Here is a 19,268-nt window from a genome sequence, read left to right as displayed (position 1 = left end):
TTAATGGACAAACATTCGTCCATATGGCCAGATAGAAGCACAAATACCGACGCGCCCTGCAAACAGCGGGTATACGTATACCCTTTAATATATATACACAAATCAAACAGAAGCCAAGCAGCGCTCACAATTCAATTTCAGCATTGAAATCAGATACTCCACATAGTCGCCTGGTGGGCTAGTGGTGAGCCCCTTTGGTCGGAGTTAGGATGTAGATGTTTAGAATTTCGCACAAGGTACAAATCTGTTAACGCTTTGAAACCGCAGACAGCCACCGGAATGTTGGCGCAGCCACTGCGCTTTAGTTGCACATGGATCTGAGATAAGAAAATACTCAAATTGATGGAAATTACCGTTTTTTTACTAAATCTTTTTTGGCCCATATCTATATATCTGTATTCACCTGTTAGCGTAATTTAAAAATTCTTTTATGTTCCAAAAATTACTTTTTAATTCGATCAATTGGGTAATTTATTGGTAACTACGCATTCATAATGTTTAAATATTTACTAGTTTTTATAAACAACACTACAAAATAACTTAATAATTTATGAAACCCAATACTCATATTTAATTCTTTTAAACTCAATTGAAACACGTTTTTCTTGCATTTAGAACCACTGTTTTGCTAGTTTTTCATTTTATTCAAAGCGTAATGCAAAGTACGGAAGGTAAATATATATGATTCGACTATTTTCGAGTCTGACATTGTCAAGCCGGTATTATTCCCTATTATAGAGCAGAACCGGTCGGGGAAAAGAAAGTCTGAAAAAAATACATGGAAAGGAAATGACTATTTATTTTATAAATTGCATTTTCTACGCCATTTGCCAATCGTCAAATTTCCATTTCCCTTTAGCCCATTTAAGCCGCTTAGCCAATGGCCTTAACTTTGGTGCCGAAATTGGAAATTGCATTTGACTAATCCACACCCCCAGTTTTTGTAACAACTCGATAAACTTCTTTTTTGAATTGATTTATTTGAAATATACTTTAACATTTAGATTTTGATTTCTGAATTATTTTGTACATAAGAATCAATAATAAAGTGTAATTTATTTAAACGTTATTCATACGAATAAGTAATGAACAAAGCGACAATATTTAATTGCATTTGAATATGGAAGAAAGTAAAGACAAATGTTTGTATTCTTCACTTATTTGGATAAATTATCGCTCCTATTTTGATTAGTTCGAATGTACTTTAGGGCTGGGATGCCATGCGAATCCTGGCCGTGGCCCTTGACTTTGTGTGTATTTCAGCCGTTCGCAGCGTGATGCCAAAGATGTCCTCATGGTAGCGACTTTCATCCTAGAAAAATCGAAAAAACAGTGCAACACAATGTATGTAGATTTAGTGTCATCAAATGTTGGTTTACACTACATTGTTCAAAACTATTTTTATGCTTGCATGGAAATATTGCTCATACGCAGAGTGTGGCAGGAAGGAAAACCTTCACTGACGGTATTTATAGCTAAAGCTCCGCCCTTACCGCTAAGGATACTTACCCGCAGTGTTAGCAAAAATGTCTCAACTTCCGCCTCGCTTTTCTGCTCTTTGCCGGCAATGCACTTCCTGCCAAAGAGAAAGGAATATGTAAAAGTTAAAGTGTGTGTAGAAAATACGGAAAAATTCTGGAAAAATGTTTATTTATTCGCACAGGGATATGTAACGTAATCTATAGGGACAGTAAGGGAATAAGTGCTTAAAGATTTATAAAGTGTCGAGTTGAAAGCGCAGCTATGCAGCTATATTTTGAAAAATATGTTAAGGAATAATGATTTAACTTTATGACTTTTCTCAAATTATTTTATTAATTATATTAATTTAATGATATAAAAACAGACTCGCATCGGCATTTAATATGCTTACGGTTTTTTGTTTACATGGACATTATTATCCTTCATAATTACCAGACTTAAATAAGAAATTATATGAATATTCCTGGAAGAAGACCTCTAATTAGCAAACGCAACAGATGGGCTGCTGCCCCAGGATATTGTCTCGTTTCAATTAAACTAAACCGCTTAAGATTACGAGTAGGTCCCCATTGAAGTCCGTCCTTAAGGACTGCGCCATTATGCAATATCCTGTGTGTATGGATAGAGACAGCCCAGCCCGTATTTCACAATAAGGCACTTAATCAGGAGCTTTGAAAAAATGCGAGCCAGAGAAACGAAATATAAAAGCCAAGCGATGGTAAAATACCTGACCGATGAGCATTGGAAAACAGAGAACTCCCAGTGGTGTTCCTGGGGGAGGGGGTTGTGTGCCCACGGAAAGAGCAGCAACGCCCACTCTTTTGCCCAAACACACAAAGGCAATCAAACTTAAGGCAGAGCAAACCTTACCTGATGGTCTGGTACACATGCTCGGCCATTGTGACATCGCCGCAGACGTAGATGTGGCCCCTCTCCTGCACAATCAACTGGTACAGCGAATCGAATTCCTGCTCAATCAGGTCCTGCACATATGTCTGCAATGCACAAGCGATTCGATGCCAAATCAAAAAACAAATCATTGTTTAAGCGGGAATTGCTCATAGACAGAGAAAAAATTACAATATTTAGTACACATTTTGGTCTTCAGTAAATTAAACTAACTTTGCTAGGCCAACAAACTATGTATAGCCTTTTTTAATTTGGTTGAAACTAAATGAATAGGAATAGGATTATAATAATAAAGTACACATTAAGAATAAGAAAACATTATTACTTTTAAACTATATTTAAGGGATCTTAAATATATCGCATTTGTTTTGGATGTCACAAAATGTTTAATTTGTCATAAATTATTCAAAACGAATCTTTTTGACTTTAATATTAAACAAATATTATTCACTTTTCTTCGATAATTTTTCCCTATTTAAAGTCTTTTAATTGGGTGACACAAAATAAATAAATCTGTTTGACTTTAATTTTATTTTAATAATTAATTTAACAAAACCCGAGTAATAGGAATGCCAAACCCATTTCACTGTGTATGTGAACTATTTTTCTCTGTATATAAAAGTTTGGTTGGTTAAGTGGATAAAAACCAAGTTTAGATTGCTGACCACTATAAACATACCTTTGGAATGGCCGGCTCCCTGGAGAGAGCCAGAAAAACTCGGTCCAGGATCTGATCCTTCTCCAGCTGCGCCTTCTCCTCGGCGTAGAGGTCCACATCCCGGTTGCGGCAGCCAAAGAAAAGCCACATCTTGGGCAAGGCGGCCACGGGATCCAGGTCGCGGAGCACCTGGAACTCCTGCCAGAAGGAGCGGAAGGGGGCGATTCCGGTGCCGGGACCAATCAGGATGATGGGGCGACTCCGGTCGCTGGGCAAGTGGAAGCCCAGGGCGCTCCTCACGAACATGAGCAGCTCGTCGTCCGCCCGCAGGCCGGACAGGTAGTTGGAGCACACGCCGTACCGCTCGTCACCCTGCCCGTCCTCGCAGCGGTACTTCACGATGGCCACCGTCAGGTGGATCTCGTCGCTCACGCGGCGCGGCGACGAGGAGATGGAGTAGAAGCGGGCCTGCAGCGGCGTCAACTGGGCCAGCAGGAGGGGGGCCGGCGGGCGGCAGGAGGGGAACTCCTCGAGCACGTCCAGCAGGTGGGGCAGTCGCCAGTGACGCCAGTCCTCGTAGGCCGACGAATCGTTCACCAGCAGCTCCAGCCGCTCCTTGTCCGCGGTGTCCTCACAGAATCCCGCCAGCAATGTGAGCAGCTGTCGCGATGGCGGAGTGGTCAGGTCGAAGAATCGGGCCAGGAGATTCCGCAGAGTGTCCGGAGGTATCTTGTCGTGCGGCTCCCAGGACTTGAATATCCCGTTCGAGGTCTGCTTCTCCTTCAGCAGCTGCAGCTGCAGCACCTCGTCGGGATTGTCGACGCCCACCAGGCGATCCAGCAGACCGTCGACCAGCTGGGATCGATTCGCAGGAAAGATGCCCACGTGATCGCCCGGCTCGTACTCCAATCCCGGCGCACAGATCTCCAGCAGCATCGTGGTCTTGGCTCCCTCGCTCAGCCGGGTCAGATTGTGCGGCTGCGCCTTCACCTTGCAGCAGTGCACCTTCTTGTTGTGGTACTTGGACAGACTGCTGTCCAGCGATCCCTTGGTCACCCAGGGCACCAGTCGCACCGTGTTCACGGTCAGCGAGTCGTTCTGCAGCGCCAGCGAGGCGTCCGAGAGACTCTCCTCGGGATCCAGGCAGAAGGTCTCGCAGGCGAGCTGCAAAGTCGGGTTAAAGTTATTCAAATCATATAAGATCATTGGGTTATTGGTTGTTTATTTGCCGATAAAAATCGAAATCCCCTTTTTGAAATATAATTATAATTATAATTTTTCTCTTTTTAAGTATTTTAATTTTTTCTTAATCAGTACTTTTTGAGCCAGATAAACTTCTTCTTAATAAAGCCCTCATTACAAAGATTCATTTCTTATATAAACTGTCATATTATTTCTTTCTGAACATACTTTAATACTAGGTAAAGAAAATTCAAATTGTCAATTCTGATATAGATTTGAAATATATATAATCACATAAATGCTAAAAACTCTTCTGAGAAATAAAATTGTGTAAAGGCCTTAACTCTCACTTCATTTAATTTGGGTAATTTATCTAAAACACTAAGACACCATTCGTGTTTATAGCTTTAAATGAAAAATTAGTATTTTTTCTAAATTAAATAATTGATTAATAATAACTGCAATATTTTTACTGAACAGTTTTTGCCACCAATTTGAAATGACCATTTTAAAGTATTTGTTAAAGTTTACTTTTAAGAAAAATTTTGGTTAATCCTGCAATTTTTCGATTTATTTAAAGTATATTAAAACACTTTGTTAATTGACTTTGTAAAAAATTACCTATGTTAAAGGAAAACCTTATTTTTGTAAACAAAAAATGGCTATTTAAAATTATTCATTAAAGTTCTCTTCTAAGTGTTTTTTCTTTCAGTAAAAAGTGTGGTTTCACCCTGAACCCGTTGCGTATACGCACTGTTGACCACGAACATTTTTCAACCAAAAGCGTTGCATATTTGCTCCTGTGCCGTGCATAAAGATGTCACGCATGAAGATGTCACTCCACTCACCTTGAAAACCTCGGGAGCCCATTTCCGGAACGACTGCTCCTGGCCGCACATCTCGTCGCCGTAGGCCACCCTCAGCAGGCGCTCGCCGCCCAGCTCGCCCAGAATGTTGTCCACATACTGGCCGAAGGCGCAGAAGTTGGGATAGGCCGAGGAGCCGAGGGCGAAGACGGCGAACCGGACATTGGACAGGGGGCCAAAGGTCTCCTCGGTGAAGGTGTCCGAGGTGGAGCCCCGCAGCGAGTCCCAACGGTCGATTCTCTTCACCTGTTGCAGCGGCAGCTTCATGAACTCCTGTCGCGAGCTGGCCTTCATGAAGGACTTCGAGGAGCCGATGCTGTTGGTGGGGAGAAAATCGAGGGGTTTGTGGTCATAATCTCGGCCTGGGGGAAATTCGTGTTTTTTCGGCGACAGCCCAAAAGTATGCAGCTCAGATTTTTAAACATCCAACCAAGAACACTCAAATTAAAATGGGGCCTGTTAGAAGGGCTTTTCCCGCCCTCAGATTCATATTTCACAAAGACCGGCGCAACAAAAGAAAGGTGGGCGTGGTCAAGGGCAGTCGCCCCGCCCCTTTCGCCCCCTCTTCATGTTGTTGTTGTAGTGCAGGAACTAAACAATGAACAAAACACGCCAAAGGAGGCAACAATAAAAGAAGACAAGCAGAGGCTGACAGCAAAGCATTTATTACGCTTGTCATTGGATGTAGCTAAAGAGGAACAAGAAAGGAAAGCTAACTTCGGGCGGAGCCGAAGTTGAAATACCCTTGCAGAATATTCTGCAAATTATATTCTCCAAAATTATTCATATGATGCATTCTTAATACTCATAAAATATCCCAACTTCCTAACTTTAAAATCACCAAAGTTATGGCATTTCCAATCGTTCAGTTATGTATATGGCAGCTATGGAATATAGTCGGCCGATCCTTATGAAATTTGATATGTCGGATTGATTGGCTAAAAATAAAACCCATAGAAAATCCCAACTTCCTAACTTAACAAACAGCAGAGTTATGGCATTTCCGATCAATCAGTTATATGGCAGCTATAAGATATAGTCGGCCGATCCTTATGAAATTTCGTAGGTCGGATTAATTGGCCAAATATAAAACCCATAGAAAATCCCAACTTCCTAACTAAACAAACAGCAGAGTTATGGCATTTCCGATCAATCAGTTATATGGCAGCTATAGGATATAGTCGGCCGATCCTTATGAAATTTGGTACGTCGGATTGATTGACCAAATATAATACCCATAGAGAGTCCCAACTTCCTAACTTAACAAACAGCAGAGTTATGGCATTTCCGATCAATCAGTTATATGGCAGCTATAGGATATAGTCGGCCGATCCCGGCCGTTCCGACTTATATACTGCGTGCAAAGGAAAGAAGGGTGTGTGCAAAGTTTCAATTCGATATCTTTAAAACTGAGAGACTAGTTCGCGTAGAAACAGACAGACGGACAGACAGACGGACAGACAGACGGACAGACAGACGGACAGACGGACAGACGGACAGACGGACATGGCTATATCAACTCAGGAGGTGATCCTGATCAAGAATATATATACTTTATAGGGTCGGAGATGTCTCCTTCACTGCGTTGCACACTTTTGACCAAAATTATAATACCCTCTGCAAGGGTATAAAAAGAATGAAAAAGAAATGTGCAAAAACTGCCAAAATAAAATGAGCCCAAAGTAGGGCTGTATGGCCTGGAAGAAAAGACAAGACTTGAAGTTGAATTCGGACGAGGACTGGGTGTGTGCGAGCAATTCACTAAAAAAAAAGAACGTAATCATCCGCTCGTCATCTGCTCGTCAGTGGCAAGCATTTTCCCAGCGTGTGAGTCTGCTGCCCCGCCACTGCAGTTTTCCCCGCATCACAGCCCGGAAAAACCGCCCAGTTGAGTGATGATTCAACAATGAACAGTGGCAGTTTTTAACGAAACCCAGGAGCCGACGAAAAATCCGCTTTTGGCCAGACTGCTGCCAACTGCATCTGGCCATGGCCCACTCCGAGATGGCTCTATGGCATAGTGCGTTTAAAACTATTTGAGCTCCTGCTGCTCAGCTTGGCTTTGGGTCAAAGTTTATGGCTTTGCGGGGGTCGTAAAAAACCTGTTGCCCCGAGCAGAGGGCTCAGGAACCCGTCACGACTGGCTGCCACAGAGCTTACAAGTTGTAAGAGCTTGTTAACAGCGAGCGATGGACCAGACCCTGGCGGGGATTATGGCAAAGATAAGGCCACTACTCGGCAGTAGGCGATGGTCCTGGAGGGGAATATTAAATTACAGCATTACTACATAAGCGGCTGCATAATGCTAAGCAGATCTTCCAATTCAGGAACCGAAAGTCAGCTTTAATTAGATTTAAACTTCATAAGATGTATCTATATATCATGCCTAAGGCCATGTAATAAGGTTAATTTGTTCATTCAGCAAAAGTGAAAATTAATACAGCAGGATAAATATAATTGGTAGAGAGCAAATAATTAGAACATCAATATTTGAACAGCTAAATTCTGTTTCTATTTGCAGAGGGAACAATCCTAATTCAACCAATCATTTCCTAAACTTCTGCCACCGCTGAAACATTGTAAGTATAAGTAAGTTTAATCCCACTCAAATTTATCTGTTTCCCAGACATATACATATGCAGTTCATCACGACGCGAAGAAGCACAACTCAACGCTTCGGCGCTTAGCCAAGTTTTAAGCTGAGTGACGCCTATCAACTTAATCACACGCTCCTTAAAGCAGCAACAACGAACACGGCAAATCCTGCACGCGAACAAACAGACATCCTTTCCCCTTCCGCCCGCATCAGCAGTCCAAAAGTGCAGCATTGCGTGAAAAGAGTGTTGTAATTTACAGCTGAACTGCCGGGTGGGAGTGAGCGAAAGAGATGGGCACAAAGCAGGACAGGTGGCAGAGCAAAACTATTGAAAGCAAAAAACACTCGCGGGGCCAAAGGACGAAGTGGCAGACTGGAAATCCTGGACTCGGAATAATTAAAACACTGCCAAGCTGCGCTGAGAGTTGGCTCTATTTTAACACTTAAACACTGATAAAAACTAGATTAAATTAAAACTGTGTAATAAACAACAAGTTAAGTATTTCATCTACTCGATTGCTGCAAGAGCTTAGTAATTATGTTTAAAAAATGAAATAGTCAACAATAGTTAAGAAATTAAAGACCAACTAAAAATTCTTTGGCTCTGGTGTTTACAAAGCAAAAATCGTAATGCTTTCAAATTTTTAATTACATTGATTAAAATAAAAGAAGTGGGTGTATTGTAGGCATCCTACGTTTATTGTTTTTTTTTAATAGTGTGCTTTGTAAAGAAAAAGCATTTTCAACAGTACATTAAAACTGGGATCAAAAAAATATAACCCTTTTAGTTACACACTTAAGCCAAGACAGTCATACCATGCGTATACGTAATATTCGCAGTGTACGCTAGCAGCTTCATAAATTTACCAAGTTGCCTAAAAGCTTGCAGTGCCATTTTCTCGCGTATTTACTCTGTCTGCTCTTGAGTCAAGTGGCCCTATCCAAACAACTTGTACTTGTAATTATTTTCGTGCACTTGAAAAGCAGCTGAGAGCGGGCATAAAAAAAATGCTAATGATTTTGACAAGCATTTTATTCAAGTGTTTGGCTCCACTCATTATGCAAAGTGGAGTAATTGCGAGCTTATAGGTGGCATCATCAACGTGCAAACTTTTATGGCAAATGCAACGCCCCACACCATCAAGGACAGGTGACGTCTAAGGCTGGATAAGTGTCCCATTCCGAGCAGTTGCAGTTTACTGACAACAGGATACGGATGTCAGGTGCTCACACATAAAAACACAAACACCCACCCACTGCAGACACTTAAAAGCACACTCAGAGGCGTTGATGGCATAATAGACTGCAATTAAGAGAGCTAGAGCTGGCAGTCACTTGACTCAAGGCAGGACAAGCTTTGGATTTTGAGAGGGATTGTGCATTTTTTTTTGGATTTCTAGCTGTGTACCACAGACGAAACTAAAAGTTAGGCCACCGAAATTTTATTATAAATCGCCGACCACACAATTTATTGGCCTTAAAAGTATCTTCTCGCATTTGACTTTTGTTGCGAAACTATTCCGAAACTATTAAGCAACTACTTTAGTTTCAAATTCGGAAAGTTGCACCAGCAAGTTTGCAAGTTCTTAGCTTTAAAATTAAATCAATCGAAGCAAACAATTAACAGCAAAGCAATTTCCGAAGCGACAAAATGCCTCGGGAAAATAAGAAAAGCAAATACACGAGGCAAACGCACTCGAGCGTTTAAGCAGCCAAAAAGAGGACCTTCAGCAGCCAAGCTCACATGATGTTGATAGCCTCCCCGAAGCGATTTCGGCTTGCTTGTTTAAATTGCTCATACGCAGTGTGGGACAAATGACGAAGGAAAAGGGAGCTCGCCCAAAGAGGCGATTCTCATTTCTCTAATGCTTGGTTAGCAAAAATTGCAATCGATTTAAGAGAGTGCCGTAAATGTTTAAAAATAATTGAAATGATTAAATCCAACCTAGGCTGCCAAACATGAATTTCGCTTAACAATTAATCATAATACAAGTGGCATTCGTGGGCAGAGGGATGCCAATTAACGCAGGCTCGGATAATTTTCTGTGAAACTTTCGCCTAAATAGGCTTTACCTGCTTCAACAAGCAGATATACACTATGGCATCGTATAAAAGCAGTAATAAATCAAATTAATTGGTTTTTACAGCAGACAAAAAGAGAGAAACCGAAAGTGTGGGAGGCTAGTGTTCATTATTCGGCCATTATAATAAATACAAATTAATAAACATCCCACAACACACCAATAAACACGCACAATTATGTCAGATCAGAGATTCCCCCATTATTTTTCAATTAAAGCATCTCCTGCGGCCGCAGGACATTTTTTACAGCCTGACTTTCGAAATATCTTATTGAATTGGCTTCCTTCCGTGGGGGAGTGTGTTTCAGCAGCCTCTGGTCCTTCCGGGAGCTCCAGCCCCATATGAATTTTCAATTTCATTTTCAACAGGCAACTGGCAGCGTGTTTAGGTATAAATTTAGCCACCAAAGACGGTCTACTTGTATGTGTATGTGTGTGTGGGCCCCAAGTTGTCAAAGTTGTCAAGCGGAAATCCCCTTTACATCATAAAAACCCTCCACAGACATACGTGAGGGAAAATATCGAAATAACAAAATTATTGTTATTGTTTTTTTCCGCTTTGGTGGGGGAAAAGGGAAATTGCGCGGATTTGTCTGCTCTCTCAAGCGGCACGCACTTAAGTGCGTGTCTTTATCCTTTGTGTGTGTCGGTATGTGTGGGTTTGTAATTTTAAAGCTCTCGGCACGCACACAACATCAGAAAATGTGGGACAAAAACAAGGGCCAATTAATAATACAAAAATGCCAAATATGTGTCAGCAATAATGTGAACATATGAGAAAACCCGAAAATTCGGGAATTAAAAAGAGATACAGGGATCCAGAAATGAAATATTGTTGTTTGATTTGTAATTTGATTAATTCGTATTATTATTTATTATCTCTTGGAAGGCAATTTGGCAAATATTTAACCTAATTAACCTTATTCATTATTCTTCATTAAACAATTATTAAAAAAATTAAATTCAAAGGTGGTTACAGTTTTCATTTGCTTTTTTTAATTTATATTTCTATAAAATATTATCAAATAAATTTTTGGAAAACTGATTTAATGCATTTCGTAACCGATTTAACAGAAATAACCATATCCTTTCGTGCTTTATTAAAAATGGTTTAAAGAAATAATTTCAAAAGTAGATAAGTTTTTATATAACCAATGTTCTAACATATCCCTGTTTAAATTCCCTTTATCGAACCACATCGCTACCGCAGCTAAATAATTAATTAATCCAGCTTGTGTCCTTCAACCAAAACCAACGACAAGGGATTAAAATCTCATTGCAAGCCCCACAAAGTATGCAATAAAAATTGATACGGAAAAACGAATTTTGCATAAGCTTGAAATTCAAAGTGAAAGAAAACTTGCCTTAAAAGCAATTTCCATCCATATTTATTATCCTCGCCTCTCCACTACACCGAAGTAACCACAAAAAAATTGATTTATACGAAATTTATGCAAAGACCGCGCCAACAGAAAGGAGAGGAGGAGAACTAAAAAAGGGAAGTTATTGACTCACCTAGAATCCTGCAATCCATGCTCGCCAGACTCCTGGACACGCATCGCATACAATTCCTGCGAGAATAGCTGGGGAAACGACGAAAAGTTAAAGTTCACATTTCGGGTCATTAGGAGGCGGCTCGGCCTAATCCATTAATTAGTTTGATATGATCTGGGGGGACTACTTACCTCGCCGTTTTCGGGGGGATCGCCGTTGCCAAAGGTGGAGGCCACAACAATTAACAATGCCTCGTGCTCAATGGAGGATATATCGTAGTCGGACATGCAATATATCTAAATGAATAAACAATTTGCCGCTTTAGCAGTGCGTATTTGTTCTGTTTTTCTGCAAGGCCAAACACTTTTGTGGTCATTAGATGCTTAGCATATTCCCCCAACATACACGCATACCAGAAATAAAGACCACCTAATGAGCCTGGACTCTCACTCTCGAATGTATCTTGTAGTTTGTCGCAGGTGTTTGCAGCTTATCTTATTTTGCCAGGCATCCAGCAGATGCTTTTTACACACACATGACCAGGGGACTACTCCAAACTGAGTTGAATCCTGTGGATCGGACGAAACTGAACCGACCGGACGACACTAAGCTGGCACAAAAAAATGTAAAAGTAAATTTCGGTTTTATGCTAATTTGTCTCATGTGGCGCTGGCCTTTGCCCACAGCCTAAGGTCGCAGGTTAAGTCCAGAGAACCCGAAATGGGGCTAATTTTAGAAGTAGGTTAAAACGTTTTATAATGTCAAATTAGGGATGTCATTTGGCATTATGAAATATGCTTAATGTTTGTAACGAAACCTATTTCTAGGGCTAATTTCAACAAATTGGAAAATAAGTGCGTAGACTGGCAAGAGGCATAAGTATTTTGTGGGTTTTACATTAATTTCATTTAGTTTAAGACTAGTTGTTATTACAATAATTGTTACTATACTTCATCAACAACAATTATTCAATAAAAAATAATTTTTTAAATAAATTTCATTTTTATACAGTCGAACTTCCATAGTTCGAACTTCAAATCTCTTTAATAAATGCTTATTTAACTCGAACTATTTATAACTGGTGCTTCCAGTTATTGAGCTTTTTAACTTCGTAAACTAGTTTTGTTTACTCTATCAATGCCAGCTAAAGTATATATTGCAGTACCATTGATTATAGTATGTCCCTTTTTGTCAAGCTTACCTGTGCATTAAATGCATGTCCAAGTAGTTCACATAATTGCTTTGCATATTGCTCGGATTTTCCAGTTTCGGTGGCATACAGAACTGTTGCCTTTATGCGCTTCGACAAGGCGCGTCCGAATAATTTCGATGTAAATTTCACAGCCCTGCAACGAAGTGAAAACGAATGTTTAGCTCGTATTTGGGCAAATGCTCAAAGAAACACTTAAAGCTGCGTCAGCGGCAGCACGACCATCATCATTAGACCCATAAGCCTTCATGTCGAGGGTAAGGCCATAACATAGAACATAACGGACGCCGGCTGATATAGCCACTTTGATTGACATGCCATGTAATTGGAAAATTGTCTACAAGTGGAGCATATATTTTCTTGTGAGGGCCCACACATGGTTAGTCAATAATCAAAGGGGCGCAGAGGAATTTTATTGCCAAGAGTCGGACGATGCGAACTTTCCTCGCGCCTCTCATTTCGCCATTTAAAGTAGACTCGCATAAAATTTTATGCACAACAGAAGAAAAACAAAGAAGGGGGAGATATGTTGCTGGCCAAATGAAAAGCCAACTTATGAGAGGAAAGCCTTCTGTTGCTTCAGTGCCAGACATCATTCGACTTTATTTCGCCTTTATTTTTGAGATTTTCATACCCTTTTTTGGGTCAAAGCAAGTTGGGTAAATATTTTAATGAAAATATTTTAATCACGCGTTGTGTAAAATTATGATAATTTAATGCGAAAGTATAAAGCTAGGCTAACTCATACAAATTATACCAAAATGGACCCAAAGTAAAATACTGTAATTTTTAAACCTCAATAAGAGGCAATCGGATTCATTTTTTCGAAAGTTCATAACAAGATATACTCTTTGACTTTGCAACACATCCTTCCAAGCAATAATAGTTAAAAATCAATTTTAACAACATTTGTAAAGGAAATTTAGATTTAGAAAATAAAACCGTTAAAAAAATGTTCAAATTGTTTTTTAAAAGAAACTATTTTTGGATCTGACACCGAAAAGTATTGTAAATTTTCATTAATGTAACAAAATTAATGTAAGATGTATCACAACGCACTGTTATTATTGCCAAGTGTACAAAAAAAAAGTATATTATTTTTTATTATTATAATATAATATATTTTATATATATTTTCTTTAAGAACCCGAAAGCTCAGATGTCAAAATAGTCTAGGGTATTTCCCAGTTCAAACCCTCTGCTGTAGCAGTCGTATTTATTATTCTTCTTTCGGAAGCCATTGTTTTCTTTGCACCGCGCCTTCTGCCTGCTCCTGGCATGGAACTACTTTTTGGGATATGAGGGCAAATGGATGCTGATAGGCAGTTTAAATGTAATTCAATATGTCTGGCACTTCCCACTTTGCAGCACCTCGTGCCAGACCCACTTTCCAGACCCCTGCTCCTCCGCATCCGCATCCACATCCGCATCCGCACGCATTACGCTGCACACTTTTGTGCGAACATGAATATAATTTCATTTTCATAAAGTTGTCGATGTCAGCGCTGATTTAATTCCATTTCATCTCATCAGAGCTAAGAGGCGCGGCGCGTGCTGAAACAATTAAACTTAATTATGTCTACAGCCCGTCATTCCAACATGGATATACATGTGCGAATACATGTGTCCTCATAAATACGTAAATACGAATGATTTTTCAGTGGCAGCATCATTTAAGAGCACTGATAAAAAGTTTCGTCCTCGAAAGGACTCGATTTAATGGAAACTCGTACATGTGCAATTGCAACATTTTTAATTGATAACTTTTTAATGAATTTCTGCCAGTTATTTGTTGGCCATGCCTTCGTTGTACTGATTGCAGTAAATTAAAATTAATTAGCATGAAAAATACGCCAGCGTGGACAACATCATTAATATGCAACGATTTAAAGTGCGGTCGTTAAATAATCATTATGATTTTTCACGCTTTATTTAACAGCAATTTTCAGGTTTCCACTTTTTCTCTCCTGCGTATTTGTGTAATTAATTTTATTTGTTAGGGCTCACCACATTTGTTTGTTTGCGCATTCGATTAATTGATTGATGCGTGAATAGGTGTATGGATTAAATGCCAAGCTGTCATTGTTGGGCGTATAATTGCCGCAAATTTGCATAAGCTTATGGTAACTAATAGCTTCTGCTTTGTTTTTACATTTGTTCACAGATTGATTTCTGACTTAATTAAGCGTTTTTCACCTATTTCACAGTATATTAGCCACCTAAAGTTAACACATAACACGTGGTTGCATAAACACATCCTATTATTATTCAAAATTTTTTTATTTTTTTGAGAGCCAAAGAAACTTAAGCTGTTGAAGAATATTTATTTGGCATAGATACAGTCAAATGGTAATAACTTTAATAAACCTCTTAAATTCCACACTAAAGCCTTTAATGAAACTAATTAAATTTAAATTTATTTTACCTAGTTAAATTTCTTGCTATAAAGAAGAGTCAAAATTAATCAGGCTCCACTAACGAAAATATCTATTAAATCTGTTTTATTATCTTAGGTTGCCTTGTTTGTATTTTCTAGTAAGTTTGGAGCCTAGAAAGTTTAAATTCTCCCTTTAATTTGGTTGCAACCTATTCTCTTTTAAAGTAAACCCTGACGAATTTATCTTGCCAAACTTATAAACGTCTCAAATTTCACCTCGAATAAAATAAGGACGTCAAATTTGCATAACAATCAACTCCAACCACACATACGCTGCTAACTCGACGGGAGATTCCAGATAGAAAGGGCGGAGCAGTATCCGGCAAATAACATTTAAAATAACAATAACGGGCACAACAGACTTGATGCAATGTACCAAATTTTCCATGCGACTTGATAACAGTAGGACAGTAGGATGTAGGATGAAGGATATACATAGGAGCAGTGGAGGAGTCGCCCCGTGGCAATAAACCACAATCCATGTAATCTACTTAAAAGCTAATCCCTGCTGATGCTCTCGTGTGACACGCTCGCAAAACGACCGAACACACGGGCACAATTACACGGGCAAGGATGCGAGTATCAACATCATCATCAGCCGGAAAGGATAACGAGGTGGGGGGAGGGGGGTGCGAGCTCCACCAAAGGTCGCCACGTTAACGGTAAGCGCTGCTGTAAGTACTTACCTAGCGATTTGTTTAAAATTGAATTTACGTCTTGGCTTCTTGCCCTTGCTCTCGCCACGCCCCTTCTTCCAGACGTGAGTGCGCCAGGCGGGATCCTGGTACTCGAACGAGGGCTTCAGGTAGTACAGGGCCATCTCCTGGTGGAACACCGGCGTGATGGAGCCCGACAGAGGCGGCACGATCCAAATCCAATCAGCGGGACAGCCGTTCCTGCGGAAAGACGATTCCCAACGGTTCGTAAGTAATTGCTTATAATTGACGAGTGGGTGGCGGTGGCAGAGGCGGAATCCTTTGCATTCATTTCGCCCAGCATTTGAAATATGGCCATTTGTATTTTTAGTGCCCCAAATGGGAGATTACCATTAAGTGACTTAATTGTGGCTGCCCTGCCTGCTGTTGCCATAAAAATAGACACGTGGCTTACGATTTTGATTTAGTGACTTGCCAAGGTGTCGGTTTAAGGTGGTTTGGGAGTTTAAAAATACCCAAAAGTAAGCAATTTTGGGTCACAATCTAGTAAATGGAAAGTAGGTTAAGGCTAACCACTTAAAGGCAGAAGTTTAATAAAATTTTCTTAATTTATAGTATAATTTTTGTATATTTTCTTTGCACATTTTTGTACCCTCAACTAAACTTTAATCCTATATTTCATTCCCAAATTTTGTAAATAAGAAAATATATTTTTGTGACACTCAGTCAAAAAATTTGCATTAATTATATACGGATTTTATATTAAGTAACAGAACCATTTGTATTTAAAAATAAAAGCTAACAAATATTCAGTTGTTTTTTATTGTCTGCGACTAATAAAACTGGTAATAAGCAATGACTTAAAACCTAATTGATACAAATATAATAAAAAAACGCTTTATCCTGCACAAAGAAAGTAAACTCTTTTCGCAAAAAAACAGAAAGTGACACATTTATCTCCGCGAAAAGGGGCTTCTGCTCTTTTGCAAATGGAGGGAGTAAAAGTTTGACATATTGTGCGGCATTTATGTGTCTCGCGTGCACTTTACATAAACGCTGGCGACAGCAAATTGGAAACAATAAATTTACTTTCGCACCTGCAAAGAGTTTTCCGCACACTCTACCCCGCCGGCGAAAGTCAAATAAAACACGTTAAGCCATAAACATGCGGCTGGGATGTGTCATAAATGCGAGCCCAACGCGGCAGTAAACAAACACACAGGATATGGATATAATCGGCGATCGGGGGACTCACCTCAGCTTGGACTCGTTCTCGAAATGCTTCATGAAACTTTCACTGGCCGTGTGGTGATCCACAATGGTCACATTGCGACTCTGGTAGGAGTGCAGTACGGCGATGTTCATCTCGACGACGGCCTTGTCCTTCCACAGGGATGTGGGTGTCCTGGTGTCCAGATTCATTTTCAGCGCCACTGTCTGCGGTGAGTTAAAAATCAATTTCGATAGTGCGCCTAATCGGTAGTGGTTACTCGGTCTAATCGAATGACGTTGATGAATTTCGATTACAATTTACGGTTTTGTGGCCAGAATTTAATAATTACTAACAACTGTGGTGGCCTTTAAAAGCCTGGGCCCAACAAGTGGCCCGAAGCCTCTACCACTTTCCTCGCACCCGTCAGAAGCCACACCGAACGTCAATTATGGATTTGGCCACAGGCCATCGGATGTCATGAGTGGAGCCAAAACAGTGGCTGACTCTTGCAAATGAATGGCTTTGATGATGACAAATACCACAAATTTAATGGGAAATGCTTGTCATTGCACCCGTATTTCACACTGAAATATGAGTATAAGCTAGTCCGCAAATATCATATTCGAATTATTTGAAATATAGTGGGAGGAAGTGGAGTTTATTGGCAATAATAATATTTTTTGAACTATTAAAAATTTTTAAAAATACAGCTTTTGATTGGAAGTGTGAAAACTACTTTATACTTTATCATAAAACATAATTTCATATCTACTTTCCACTAAAGAAAATATTTTAATTGCTTCAAATATTTCGAGTTGAGAGTAGTCCTTAATTGCCAAACAGAACTTTATTTTTAAAATTCTCCCATGAAAAAGGCTGGTACAATTATTTCACTTTTTAAAAAATATACCAAATTTAAAATTTATAATTATAAATAAATAATATAATTTTAAAGCAAGTGAAATAAGATTTTACAGATCTCTGTTTTTCGAAACCATAAAATTAATTTCCACTCAAAATATTTTAAAGAGGAGAAAGCTATTAAATTTTCATAACTTGGAAAGACTTTTGTGTACCTATACAAGTGTAGGTGCAAGGTTGGAAATGCATCGATGTCATAAAATGTAGCTCGATTTCCAGAGAAGGGCTATGGCATATTCGTGCTGCTGAAAAACTAATTAGCCGGAGGAGATCGATCGACTCTTAACTGCAGTGCTAATGTGTTTAGTTGCAAGTTATATTAAGGTATATCATGTATGAAAGTACTCTACATTTCAGTCTGTGATAATAATTCCCCCATGGAAACTTTATTCCGGCCTTAAAGCGCCGCCCTTCTTAAGTGCTGTTAACCAGTTTACACCCACCACCCACCACCCACACCCACAGCCAATGGCACATTGCTGGTGGGTTAAAAGAATGCCGGCCCAGAAAAAAGCGCTTTATGCGAGGACAGCAAGAATGGAAAAGGCGGCAGTCCCTGTCTCCTCCGCACATTATGCGGCCTTATAATGAAATAAGCGCCACATCGCGATACAGCGACAAAGACATCAAGGACGTCAGGCAAGGACAATGTCAGGGGGCGGATATCAATACAGAAATTACTATATACGTCTTTTTACTCCAACTTACCTCCAACATATTGCGGCGATTTGTGTCGCATAAATTCCGGCTGCCAATCTCCGTGGACATGTACCAGCCGCTGAATGTGGTGGCCGTAAACTGGATGCCGCCCACATCGAACAGCATCCCGGAAACGGCGGGCAGAGCATACCATCGCAGTCCCAGCTCCACGAACCAATCGAATCTGCAACGGGAGCGGAGGAGTGGGTGGTTTTATTTGGCCAGTTCGAATGACACTCTGGGCAAGCACTGCCACAGGCCGCGATTGTGGATGCAAATCCTTGGGTATACATGCCATGGCTTATACGGTCAATGTTCGACGGACATTGGCTTAAAGCTAAGCGCTCTGGGTATCTAAACATTTCGGTATTCTCTTAGTCTTATAAAAAAACCGATTTCATAATGTATATAGTACTTAAACCAATTTTACACTTTTTGTGTAAAATTAATAAAACTATGGCAGTTGTGTAAACATTTTAATTGCCTTGACTTTTAAACTTACTTTGACTTTTTAAATGTTTTTTTTTTTAAATTAAAAGCATATATTTCAGAAACTATTTCATGTTAATATTTTTGTTACAAATTAAGCTCTTTAATTAAAAACAGATAAGTATTTTTTGATTTCGGCAAGTAAATAATTTTATTGACCTAATACGAGCGAGTACCGTGAAAAATAAATTGTGTTTGTTTTATCAAATTAAAAGGAAGCTCACAAACAAATTGGTAAAGGACTTTACCTATATGGTAAATTATAATTAGGACCGGTATTTAAGTTCGATTTATCTACCTACCTATTTTAACTGTAGTTTTGAAAAGGATCTTTATGTGAATGTTTTATGGTTTAATTTAAATAATCAGGCATTT

The 19,268-nt window shown here is 39.6% G+C and overlaps 1 protein-coding gene across 3 annotated transcripts in view; it reads right to left on the bottom strand.

The window, feature by feature from the left end:
• Positions 1-960: 960 nt before the first annotated feature.
• LOC108052360 (nitric oxide synthase) overlaps positions 961-19,268 on the bottom strand; it is a 39,812-nt gene continuing 21,504 nt past the window's right edge. For 2 of the 3 annotated variants that reach the window (XM_044459870.1, XM_044459871.1), the window contains 11 exons: positions 18,414-18,588; positions 16,827-17,008; positions 15,602-15,811; positions 12,470-12,614; positions 11,460-11,564; positions 11,290-11,357; positions 5,080-5,413; positions 3,071-4,213; positions 2,353-2,477; positions 1,510-1,576; positions 961-1,312 (listed from right to left, as the gene is read on the bottom strand). In XM_044459870.1, the coding sequence (XP_044315805.1) occupies positions 1,205-1,312; positions 1,510-1,576; positions 2,353-2,477; positions 3,071-4,213; positions 5,080-5,413; positions 11,290-11,357; positions 11,460-11,564; positions 12,470-12,614; positions 15,602-15,811; positions 16,827-17,008; positions 18,414-18,588 (2,662 nt within the window). In that variant the 3' untranslated portion in view covers positions 961-1,204. Of the gene's footprint in view, positions 1,313-1,509; positions 1,577-2,352; positions 2,478-3,070; positions 4,214-5,079; positions 5,414-11,289; positions 11,358-11,459; positions 11,565-12,469; positions 12,615-15,601; positions 15,812-16,826; positions 17,009-17,061; positions 17,092-18,413; positions 18,589-19,268 lie in introns of those variants that run through there. The other variant, XM_044459872.1, reaches the window with a different exon arrangement.

Source organism: Drosophila rhopaloa, unplaced genomic scaffold, assembly GCF_018152115.1.
Source record: "Drosophila rhopaloa isolate 14029-0021.01 unplaced genomic scaffold, ASM1815211v1 contig_2, whole genome shotgun sequence".
NCBI lineage: Eukaryota > Metazoa > Arthropoda > Insecta > Diptera > Drosophilidae > Drosophila > Drosophila rhopaloa.
This window is presented reverse-complemented; position numbering and strand designations above follow the sequence as displayed.